Here is an 11665-nt window from a genome sequence, read left to right as displayed (position 1 = left end):
ATATATTTTTTTAAAAAGTTAAAATTGAAAAATATATATTTTTGCCAATTATTATATTTTAAATACAGGGGGCGGAAGAAACAATTTTCATCCTTTATTTTTGATTAAATTAATAAAGGACAAAAAAAAAGGTTGGGAAATGACGTCATCCAATGACGTAATACAAAGTGGAAGTTTTATAAAAGAGAAAGAAAATATCAAGTGACGTGGCGAGTACAGCCGACAGCGCAAACAAAAACAATAATATTAAAAAAATATCTGACGATCGTACGGTCAGGATTTGACGTTGCCATCGTATGCGTTGAAAAAGCCGAGCCGAGCCGACTCAACCAAACAAATTACTTTGACCCATGCATAAATGGATCTGGATAGAGGGAGAGAAACAATCATCCACTAACACGCTACGTTTCTATGATCAAATAATATCTTGCCGCGTGGAATGAAGTGAGGAATCTTTGTTCTGAAGGGTGAAAAGTCCATTATGGACAAGAGTCTCACAGTGGACTGCGGCGCAGGTGATTATTCCAATCTTTTAAGTAATAGGTCGCCGGAGTAGACTTGAAGACTAAACAGTGACTGAACGCCTCCATTACTCAATTCCCAAATTTTCTCTCTCCAAACAGAAAATAATTTTCCCTCATTTTCTCTCTTAATTTCCCGCTTTATCCTTATCTTTGGATGGGGTTTCGTTAGTGTCTATCGTGTTTGGAGAAGTTTTCTGCTTGAGTGAGAAGAGGAAGAAGAGTCAAACTTCTCTTACTTTGAGTCTTTGATCTTCCTTGGAGATAGTTTTCAGAGATTAGTGAGGGATTTTGGGTTTTGAAGCTTGGTTTTAAGGGGGTTTTGTTGAATTGGAGTTGAAGTCGAGAGTTTGTTTAGATCTATTGCGTTTAATTGGTTGTTTGTGTTTGTGAAGGGAGGTGTGGATTGAGGTTAGGGTTTATACTATCTCAATTCGCAGTTTAGTTTGGTGTTTTTTCTTTCATTTTTTAAGTATTTCAGATCTTGGGTATTTTGGGTATATTTTCTTTTAGGAGTTTTGTGTAAAAAATGCAGACCAGATTAATGGAGAGAACCAACTCTATGAGGGGAAAGAGGACTTTAGAAGGGGGTGATGATGAGCAGCCTGAGAGAAAGCGGCCTGCTTTAGCTAGGTAATTATTCGCTCTCTTTTCTCGTGTGATTTACTCTATTTTTTTTTTAAATTAACATAATTGCTCTTTAATTGGGTATGAATTGTTTTGTATGATTGAGTGTTGAGTGAGTTGGATTGTTAGTTGGGTCTAATTTGTTGCAGCATCTGGGAAGGTCTTTCTAGGATGAATTTCATGAGCTGTAGACTAGAACTATGGGTTATGAAATGTAGTTTTGTCTGATTAGCCTCTTTTGGGACATTCACTTGATTCTATACACATTCAAAGGCAAGCTTAAGCGATGTTAATTGTTAATATGTGATTTTTGCTCTGGTAGTATTTTAGTTTAATGCGGTTAGTGGTTTTTACTGGTGCATACTGCCTATATGTTTTCCTTCAGAGTGTACATATCCGTCCCATGATAGGCCTTTATACATATAATGATTATCATTACCTTAGGACCTTAGCTTAGTTCTGTTTGTTGTGGTAGTTGTTTTAATGTTCATTTCAGCAAAATATTTTTCCTCTACCTGGAAAAAGTTTACTGACAAGTTATTTTGGATATTCTCGTTACTGTCATCATTTGTTTCTATCCCCTTGCATGTCTAATTTGGTAGCATAGCTAATGTCATTAGCAAGGTATGTAATGCAGGTTTGTATGGCTATGGGGCACAATATGAAACTAACAGTTTGGGGCTTTGGAATTCCAAATTTCCTCCAACACATATCTTTAGATCCGTGCTCTTCTGGGATTTCTTATTTGCCTATTATGGATTAAACAGATATCAGTATCGATTTTCTAACATTACTCACATTTCCCAATTGTTGGAGACAAAGAATCTGCGGATAACTCAAATATATGTCTGGTTTAGGATCCAACATTTTTTTTCTAGATTTTGAATAGAACTTTAGGTCGCAACAATGAGCTCCCATTAGGAAATTTGGCCATGTTGCTAGTTTCTTACACATGTCGAGGATATATGAAGTGAATGATGATCCTTTTTTCCCTGAACAATTATATTATCATAATATGTAATTGAAATAGGAGACATGAAGTGAAGGTCGATCCTTTTTCTGTGAACAAGTATACTATCATAGTATGTAATTGAAATTCCATTTCGAGCATGAAATTATATATGCATAAAGACCTCTAGTTATGTCATACGTCAATTGAATTTTTTTTGTGTCTTATAGTTATAGAAGTTAGTGGAACAGAAGGAAAAAAATCATCATATTTTTTAGAAACTTCCAATCAAACATTTCCAAGTTCATAGCAAATTTGAGAGAAAATGAAGAACTGAATGTATGAAAGTGTTGAATTTTATTTTCATTATCAAGATTTATGTGTTATTTTTAAAGCCATATTATGGGATTAACATGGTCACGTGTGACATGGGCTATAATTATTATTTTTAAGCAACATAGGATGTTGTCTTTTTGTTGTTGTTGTCATTGTTTTTATATTTTTATTTTTGGTTCTGATTGAATTAGTCTTGGGGTTGGTAACTGTACAAGTTGTAATTTAAGATATTTTGTAGCTTAACATAGTTCAGAGTTCGATCAGCTTAAATATGGGCTTGTTCGGTTCCCTTTGTTATTTATACTTTCTTTTAATGTAGACTCATTTCATTTGACTGAAAATAAATGCCATGCAGTGTTATTGTCGAGGCTCTTAAAGTGGACAGTCTGCAGAAGCTCTGCTCATCTCTGGAACCTATTCTTCGGAGAGTTGTAAGACTTATGCCTTAATGATTTCCCTTTCTATGTGGTCTAGTTCTTGGAGTGGCTGCTACTATGTTCAGTTCCTGTTCCTCACCCTGTACTTGAGTCGCATAATAAACTCATAATCATTGTTATCATTGTACTATTTGGCTATTGAGATTCTAGTATTTTATGTAACATTTATTGGAATGTAATGAAAAATATATCTAATCTCGCTGACTGATGAGTATAAATGGTACTTATTGTGCAGAAGTCACTAATACCTAGTCTTACATTATCCGTGGCTGAACTTTTTCTGATAATTTTACTGATACGTTTCCTGTTTCTTAAAAATCAACATATATGGGAATATGAAATAGGAGAAAGATATAATTTTTATGTGAATATACTGATTATCATTTTTCTTTTGTGTATTAGTTCAGCACCTTTGTTTTACACTTTTTTTTGCTTGTGATGTTTAACAGGTCAGTGAGGAGGTTGAACGTGCTTTGGCGAAGATAGGCCCTGCGATGCTTAATGGAAGGTCTGAGAAGTTGTTGTCTGTTGTGTAGCCATTTTGAAATTTCTGGAAATATATAATCTGTTTCTAAATTTTATATTAGTTTTACTTTTTGAGATAAGATGTTTAGGGTTGGTGCTGTTTCCTAAATTCTAATACGGAAGATTTCAGGTCTTCCCCAAAACGAATTGAAGGTCCAGATGGTCGAAACTTGCAGCTGCACTTCAGGTCTAGGTTGTCTCTTCCTCTCTTCACGGGTGGCAAAGTGGAAGGAGAGCAGGGTGCTGCAATTCATGTTGTTTTGGTTGATGGAAGCACTGGCCAACTTGTAATATCTGGACCTGAAGCCTCTGTGAAACTTGATGTTGTTGTGCTTGAAGGTGATTTTAACAATGAAGATGAAGAAGGTTGGACCCAAGAAGAATTTGAAAGTCATGTAGTGAAGGAACGTGAAGGGAAAAGACCTTTGTTGCATGGAGATCTTCAGCTGACCCTCAAGGATGGGGTAGGAACATTAGGGGACCTTATATTTACTGATAACTCTAGTTGGATAAGAAGCAGGAAATTCAGACTTGGATTAAAGGTTGCCTCGGGTTTTTGTGAGGGTATACGCATACGTGAAGCAAAGACTGAAGCTTTTACTGTTAAAGACCACAGAGGGGAATGTATGTTTCTGTCATTATGTGTCCTATCTTATTGTTCTTTTTCCCCAATTATGTTTATTTATTTTTTTGCTTTTTGTATATCATCCCTTCAACAGTATACAAGAAACACTATCCACCAGCGTTGACTGACGAGGTGTGGAGATTGGAGAAGATTGGCAAGGATGGTTCATTCCACAAGAGGCTTACTAAAGCAGGAATACTCACAGTTGAAGACTTTCTTCGGCTTGTGGTCCGAGATTCTCAGAAGTTACGGACTGTAAGTGTAGAAATTTGGTTGTAAGTTAGAGAGGCTCGTGGAGTGAAATTTGATTGTGGTTTGTTCTCTGCTGCTTACAGATACTTGGAAGTGGCATGTCAAATAAGATGTGGGAGGCTCTATTAGAACATGCAAAGACCTGTGCCTTGAGTGGGAAGCACTATGTTTATTATCCTGAAGATACAAGGAATGTTGGAGTTATCTTCAATAACATCTACGGGCTGAGTGGTCTTATTTCAGGGGAGCAGTATTATTCTGCTGATTCTCTTGATGATAACCAGAAGGTAAGAACCTGTTCCTCTCTCAACCGGTAGATGAAATAAGTGGAATGAATATTCAAAATATCCATTTTTTTACATAAAATCTTTTGTAATTTGCTTTTGCATCTGACTGCATCCTATCTTGAACTTTATTAATCTTGAAAATTTTCATGTTCTTGCAGCTTTATGTAGATTCCTTAGTGAAGAAGGCATATGAGAACTGGGATCAAGTTATTGACTATGATGGAAAATCACTTTTGGGCTTCAAGCAAAATAAAAGCCCAGGTGCTCCTAGAATTGATCACCAAATTGGTTCCAGTTATGCTGTTGCTCCAGATAATCAACTGCAACTTTCTCACGTTCCAATTGCTCCTCCTCAGCAGACTCCCCTTAATTCTGGCTTGCCTATTCTAGGTAAGCATGTGCATGTTTTGCTTCTTTTTTGCTAGAGTTGGGGGAGAAATTTAAATTATTAGACAGTCTTATACATTATTACCGAGCCATTTAGCTAAGACTAGCTGTCATCTCAGGTTCTTACGATTCTCTTAAAGTCAAAAATCTCTATTTTAAAAAAAATACTTGCCATGGTTCTAAAATGATTTTTTTTATCATAGAGAAGATAGATGAAAAGAATTGTTGTTCTTTAGAAGAGTGACTACAAAATATGTACATAAATGAAACCTTAGGAGCTTGAATTTTATGGACAGTTAGTTAATAAAAACATTAAAAAAATAGTTAAATTAGCCCAGACAAACCCCAGAACTCTTACTCAAACATCCAACCAGCCACTTGAGCTAGACTCAAGTAGCATACTAGTAATGGTTTTATTAATTGATTGTTTTTGTAGTTGACCTTGATCATCATTAGTACATTCACTAAGAAACTAAAATCTGTGACTGGACATGTTTTGTTATGGAGTTTTCTTTAGAGGTGGAACTTACCAGGAATGATCCTTCAGAGTCCAGGCTAGGAATGAACCTTGTTGAAGTTTTAATAGAAGGATGCTTTCAAGTGTTGATACATGAACAAAGTATTTGTGGTTATGGTGTTGAGATTATACTCTAGAGAAATTTGTTGGAATTCGAATCTCTGATGTTCTTTTGAAAGTTTTGCATCTTTCTTTATTAGTCTTGAAAATACAAGTCTTCCCCTACTTACACCCATTATGCAACCCTCGTGCACCCAGAAAATTTGTTTTGTCCATTTTGGATTTTACTACCAGTCAGTGCTGAGAACTTGTTGCTGATTTTTACACTTTTCTTTTTTGGTTCATTCCAGGGTATACTGATGATCCATCAAATAGATATTCAACTGGGGTTCCACTTGTAAATTCAAGTTCTCGTCCTCAGTTTGACAGCAATTCATTTGTGCAACATGACCAGTTGATTAGCAATTCTCACGGAGCCCAAAGCCTAAGAAGTGAAAACAGTCCTGTTGGGCTGGCTCTTGCTCCTCCTCAATCATCTACACCAGTATATCAGACAGCCAACCATTCTATCCAGCCATCTACAATTAATCCTTTTGATGAGTGGTCACATAGCCGGGACAAAGGAGTCGATGACTTCTTCTCGGAGGAAGATATTCGTATCAGAAGTAATGAAATGCTTGAGCACGAGGATATGCAACATTTACTTCGACTCTTTAGTATGGGAGGTCATTCATCCATGAATGTGCCTGATGAGGGATTTACTTTTCCATCATTCATGCAATCACCAATGCCAAACTTTGACGAAGACCGCAACCGTCCTGGTAAAGCTGTTGTTGGATGGCTAAAAATCAAAGCAGCAATGAGATGGGGTTTCTTTATCAGAAAGAAAGCAGCAGAGAGACGGGCACAGCTTGTTGAGTTGGATGATGACAGCAGTCCCTAGATACGCAGATATAAGGTTTTTGACGATGAGACTTTCCTTGCAGTGCATTATAATTCCATAAATTTACTGTGTATTCTCGAGTCTTTCTTTGCACTGTTGTTTTTCCGAGGAGCTAACATTTCTCTTCCATCAGTGCCTGCCACAGCTTCTTCGGTTGTCGAAACTGCTTGAAATTGTTGGTTTCAGAAGTGCTGACATACTCACCGACGTTTGTGGAGAATCTCTTACAAGGCAGGGATTCCGATCATGTACAGTTACCAGTACAGTAAGCCTTTCTGTTATTCAGTTTTTTTTTCTTACTCCCACCTCTCTTTTATATTGTTGTATTTTACTCTTCTATCGGTTTGTAATGATGTATGATAGTGGATTCTAGGGGACAAAATGCCCTTTTTTTATTTTTATTTATTTAGGGAAACACCTAATTGATCCTGACTTTTGATTTGAATTTTAGTTGATTTTTGCTCAAGAATACTGTCTATCTAGTTTGTTGTACTTCTAATTTTAGTTCTATACCTTGAACTGAATGCCTTGTAGGCTTATTATATAGTTTTAAATCTCTATATTTATGTTATGCTTGTTATTTCCTACTCTGTTCTTCACTGTAAAAGAAAACAGGTCAATTAATTAAGCTGTGTTGTAAAATAGAGGCAAAAACGGAGGAAAAAAGGAAATAAAGAAGAGCTGTTCTTCTTTGAGGAACATGAAACTAGACTCATGTCACAATATTTGAGGAACATGAAATTTATTTTAATGTAAATATTCAGGAGGATTCAAATATCATATAATACCAATATGAATTAATCATGTCCAACCTAAAAAGGATAAGGATCAGTTAAAATTATTAAGAAATTGCCTTTAATATGCATTTAAAGTTGCGATTTAGTATTATTATTATTTTTTTTTTATAGAAAGGCAATTCATTAATGGTTACAGAAGAATAGTCATACTCCTGTCAAACATGATGTTAAGTAATAAATTTTACAGTATCAAAATAAATAAATGAATAAATAAATAAAAGAAAGATAATTTTTAATAATTGAGTGGCCATAAGACAAGATGTAATCTGTTGGCTGGAAAATGAAGAAGAGTGATAAGATAGAACACCTAATACTTGTAATATTGATGACCAATTCACATTTCACAGTGACTACTCTTTCTTTTGTTTTTAGTACAAAATCTTACGCACATTGACATTTGTATCAAAGTTTGCTCTTTTTTTTTTTATCGAGTTTTCTATTTATAGGAAGGATGATAAATGGTCTAGTCAGTAGATAACCTTAAATTCAGCCACTTAATCTGTAAAAGATAAGTTGAATAGAAGAAATTTTGGTTCTAGTGAGGCCAAGTAATACAAAGCTCCAAAACCACACCAACTAACAAGCTTGTTAGATTAGACACAATCTAACAAGTCACCCACCTGTGTTTCTAAGCTCAAAAAACCCTTTCTTATATATAAAGAGTGGGATTTCTATGACCAAAATTGGGGTTTGAGGCATTCCCAATTATCCAATTCCAAATGAAGTAAGAGGAGAAAATAGGGGAATGAATCCCCACTCACTCCCCCTAAACGAGCTCCCTCACAACAGTCCCAAAATCCAAATATGAAAAAAAAAAAGGGTATTTCTAATCTATGATACCCTCTTCAACCTCTGTTTCTCTCTATTTTCTTTCTGGTTTTGATTGATTACATTGGTGAACAACTCATGAAACTCAAAGACAGGTAGCAGGGTTGGATAATGGAGTCTCACACTCTCAATCAAATTCACGATGATGATGATGATGATGAGCTATGAGTTCTAATAAGTCGTCTAGCTATGTCCATGGTATGAAGATGTGATGTCTTTTTCTCTTTCTTTACTTCAATTTATGTATTATTGTCCATTAATAAAATTGCATCTCTCTCTCTCTATATATATATATTTTAGATTGAAGTCAACTTTTTCTTTTCTTCTCAAATATTTCATAGTACAAAAGGTCAAATTAAGATCATATATATTGATCTATCAAGAGCCTCGCCGAGATGGGGTGACCAAAGAATTTAAACAAGAACAATATAAACAAAATGAAATCGTTTAAATCTGAAGCTTTCATGTAAAAGAGAGAAAAAAAAAATTTAAGTGAGAAAATTGAATGTTGACTCTCTTGATTAATAGAAAGTAATTTAATTTGTAACGAAAATTTAAGTTTTGGAGTGGTGTACACGTACTACATTCCTCTATATACAAATATTAAAATTTTAATTGCAGGTTATCCATGGTTTTCAACTGTCTCGTGGAAAGGGTAATCATGTAATTTCAACTGTCTCACTAGTTATTTTAATAGGAGAAATTATATTAGCACGTTATAATTTATTTATATTAATTATAAATAGTATTATAATTCTTATAATTAAGGACAACAAAATATTGTCAATATTTAAAATCTGATTTTTAATAATATTATTCATCACAATTGAAAATCATTTTTGTTTTCAATACATACAAACTACAAAATAAAGACAACAACCATTTTGTTGTTACAAGTGTATATATAGAGGAAGAAACTACACTAGTTGAATCTTAGACTAATTGTATCACAAACAAAACAATGATAATTTTTCAAGACAATATATATATATATATATAGAATACTTCTCAATTGTTATTATTCATAAATGGGTACTAACAATTATGATGATGTAACAACATAGTAACTTTATATAGTAAGTCACCAACACGTAAATATTTTTTTTTACATTAATTTCGAATTTAATTATTATTTTTTTGCCATAATTAATGTTGTTTCTAACCAATAAGAGACACTAGCTACATTTAGAAATTGACATGCATTTGAAAAATGAAAAGTTTACAATATTATACTTTTATAATAAATACACATTTTTCATTAGGTAATCCTTCCAAAAATTTAAAAAAAATAAAAAAAAATTAGAAATATTAATTAACAACTATAAATATGGATCATTTATCTTAATGTAATGGTTAATATTAAAGTAACCATCCATGGTAAGTATTAAAAATGCACTCATATATATATATACATTCATACATATTATGAATATTATATCACTTCTTCACTTACAAACAAACACACATTTACTACTTAGTATGGATTGAATTGATTATGTTATAAAATATACAATATCAATCCATCGAACACTCTTATAAATATTTATATATATACATACATATATATTATGTATACTATATCACTTGGCCGATTAAGTACTATAAAGTAAAGTATTAACATTCAGGAGGAAAGCCATGAGGAAAACGCTTGGTGTCCGTACAATAATTGTAAATCATGTACTTCTTTTGCACCCATTTGAGTCTATTTTCACTCCGAGCATCCAACTCTTCAGATGTCCGACCAGAACCCCTGGCGGCAGTAGAGGCGGCAGCGGCGGCCGTGACTTTGAAGTTTCTGTAAGAAGCAGTGAAAGGAGCTTTCGTCCAATCTGTCTTGATTAGTCCTCCTCGGGTGGCCCAATCATCGGCGTTCCAAAGGCTTGAGTGAATTCTCATTGGTTGCTTATTTGGAAATGGAACACCTTTTGATTCCAAATTCTTGAACACTCTTATTGGAATTTCATCCACGTAGAATCTAAACCACCACAAGAATTGAACAATAATTAAATTTATGTACAAGTTACAACTAATACAAAATTTAATGTATAATTTTTTATTTGTTTAGGGTATTGATATAAATTTCAACCATCAAAATATTGAACCAATGACATATAACAGCTTACTCACCTAATTAATTTTGAGATAATATAGTGATATAATACATAATAATTAATAACTATAATAAATTCACTGTGAATGGTTCTTACACTTATGTGCCAATTTATGTCTGACTAAGAATAGTGAAAAACTATTGGATCTCATTTAGTCTTATTTAGTGTCACATGTGTTCTGACATATATAAATAAGTTTATACATTTTTTTTATTCTTTGTTTTATACTATTGTTTGTTGAATTTTGTGTTCGGATAAATTATTTTTTGGAATCTATATTTTATAAAATAGTTCAAATAGAATTCTAAATAAAATTTTGGTCAAAATTTTCTCAACTGAAATTACAAATAATTCACCAAACTAACAATTCAGAACGAAAATAAAATTATTCTGCTTAAAAACTGTGTTATTATATCTAATTTTTTTTTACATCAAAATTGAACGTAAATGTCTATTTGAACTATTTTATAAAATATACAGTCCAAAAATAATTTTTTTAACGGGTAATAGGAAAAAAAAATATATAAACCTTATATAAATGGTAAAAGTGATGATATAATAACAAATTTTTTTATTATGGGATCAATAAAAAAGGTACTAAAATGTGATTGGTGATTGGTGATAGGTAGCTCTAAATAAAGCTATGTATATATATAGTATCAGAAAACACAAAATCACGTGCCAAAATTGTGTGATATATGTGACTAAAGATTTAGTTTTCAACCAACCATACTTTGACACGTAACAACTTTGTAGTTATTGTAATAAAACTAGATTAAATGCAATATAATAGTAATATAGTATATATATAAATATATTTATAAGAGTGAGAGAGTTTTAATTTTACACGATGTGTTTAGGGTTCCAGAGAATGGAGTAGGAATGAAAATCAGCAGTGGGGTCAAACCAAAGATAGAACTGTTGCTCTCTGTTCCCTTTGCCATGACTAAACACATTAGTGTGAAGAATATAAGGATCGCCACTCAGATTTCCCAAGAACTCAAAATCTATCTCATCCCAAGCCGACCCTTTTGAAGACAACTGAAACAAAAATCACCCAAGTTATAAAAAACACCAATATATAATATATTCATGTATATATATATATATATATATTGTTACGTACATAATAAGCAGTGACTGTTCCAGCTGAGTTTCCAGGCACAAGTTTGAGTTGCATATCGATTTTGCCAAACAAATACTCCCTTTTGGACTGGAAACCTGAGCCTGAGGCTTTGTCAAGTGAAAGAGTGAGAAGCTTTCCATTGTCGAGTATATGAGCTCTTCCATTTCCCCAAGTGATCTCAAAGTCTTTTCTCAAGTCACCAAAGCAAAAAGTAGCCATGTTTATTAGAAGTAGCAGTGGCACTAAAAGAAGAAGATGATTATGAGTATCCATGGATTCTTAATAATATGATTTTGTGATTTTTGGTACTTGATGATGATGAGTTTGGTATGTGAGCATGTACATATATATATATACATTTATTTATAGCTAGGTTGGAATAATCTGCATGGGAAGG

General features: G+C 33.3%; 2 protein-coding genes across 3 annotated transcripts; one reads left to right on the top strand and one right to left on the bottom strand.

Moving 5' to 3' along the window:
* Positions 1 to 561: 561 nt before the first annotated feature.
* Positions 562 to 8315, top strand: LOC133783098 (calmodulin-binding protein 60 B). Of its 2 annotated transcripts, XM_062222633.1 has the most exons (10): positions 562 to 932; positions 1057 to 1154; positions 2789 to 2864; positions 3320 to 3378; positions 3526 to 4019; positions 4115 to 4275; positions 4356 to 4559; positions 4718 to 4949; positions 5814 to 6421; positions 6540 to 8315. In XM_062222633.1, exons 2-9 carry the CDS (start codon positions 1066 to 1068, stop codon positions 6404 to 6406), a joined length of 1908 nt encoding a protein of 635 aa, XP_062078617.1. In that variant the 5' UTR covers positions 562 to 932; positions 1057 to 1065; the 3' UTR covers positions 6407 to 6421; positions 6540 to 8315. The 2 variants fall into 2 exon arrangements, with proteins under 2 accessions (XP_062078617.1, XP_062078616.1); XM_062222632.1 differs by having other exon boundaries at positions 562 to 1154.
* A 1182-nt stretch (positions 8316 to 9497) lies between these two features.
* Positions 9498 to 11665, bottom strand: LOC133783097 (xyloglucan endotransglucosylase protein 1-like). The gene is made up of 3 exons (XM_062222631.1): positions 11269 to 11665; positions 10990 to 11183; positions 9498 to 10006 (listed from the first exon to the last, which is right to left on the bottom strand). Exons 1-3 carry the CDS (start codon positions 11539 to 11541, stop codon positions 9646 to 9648), a joined length of 828 nt encoding a protein of 275 aa, XP_062078615.1. The 5' UTR covers positions 11542 to 11665; the 3' UTR covers positions 9498 to 9645.

This window comes from Humulus lupulus, chromosome 6, assembly GCF_963169125.1.
Source record: "Humulus lupulus chromosome 6, drHumLupu1.1, whole genome shotgun sequence".
Taxonomy (NCBI): Eukaryota; Viridiplantae; Streptophyta; class Magnoliopsida; order Rosales; family Cannabaceae; genus Humulus; species Humulus lupulus.
The sequence above is the reverse complement of the archived record's forward strand: the minus strand, read 5'-3'. Positions and strand labels throughout refer to the sequence as shown.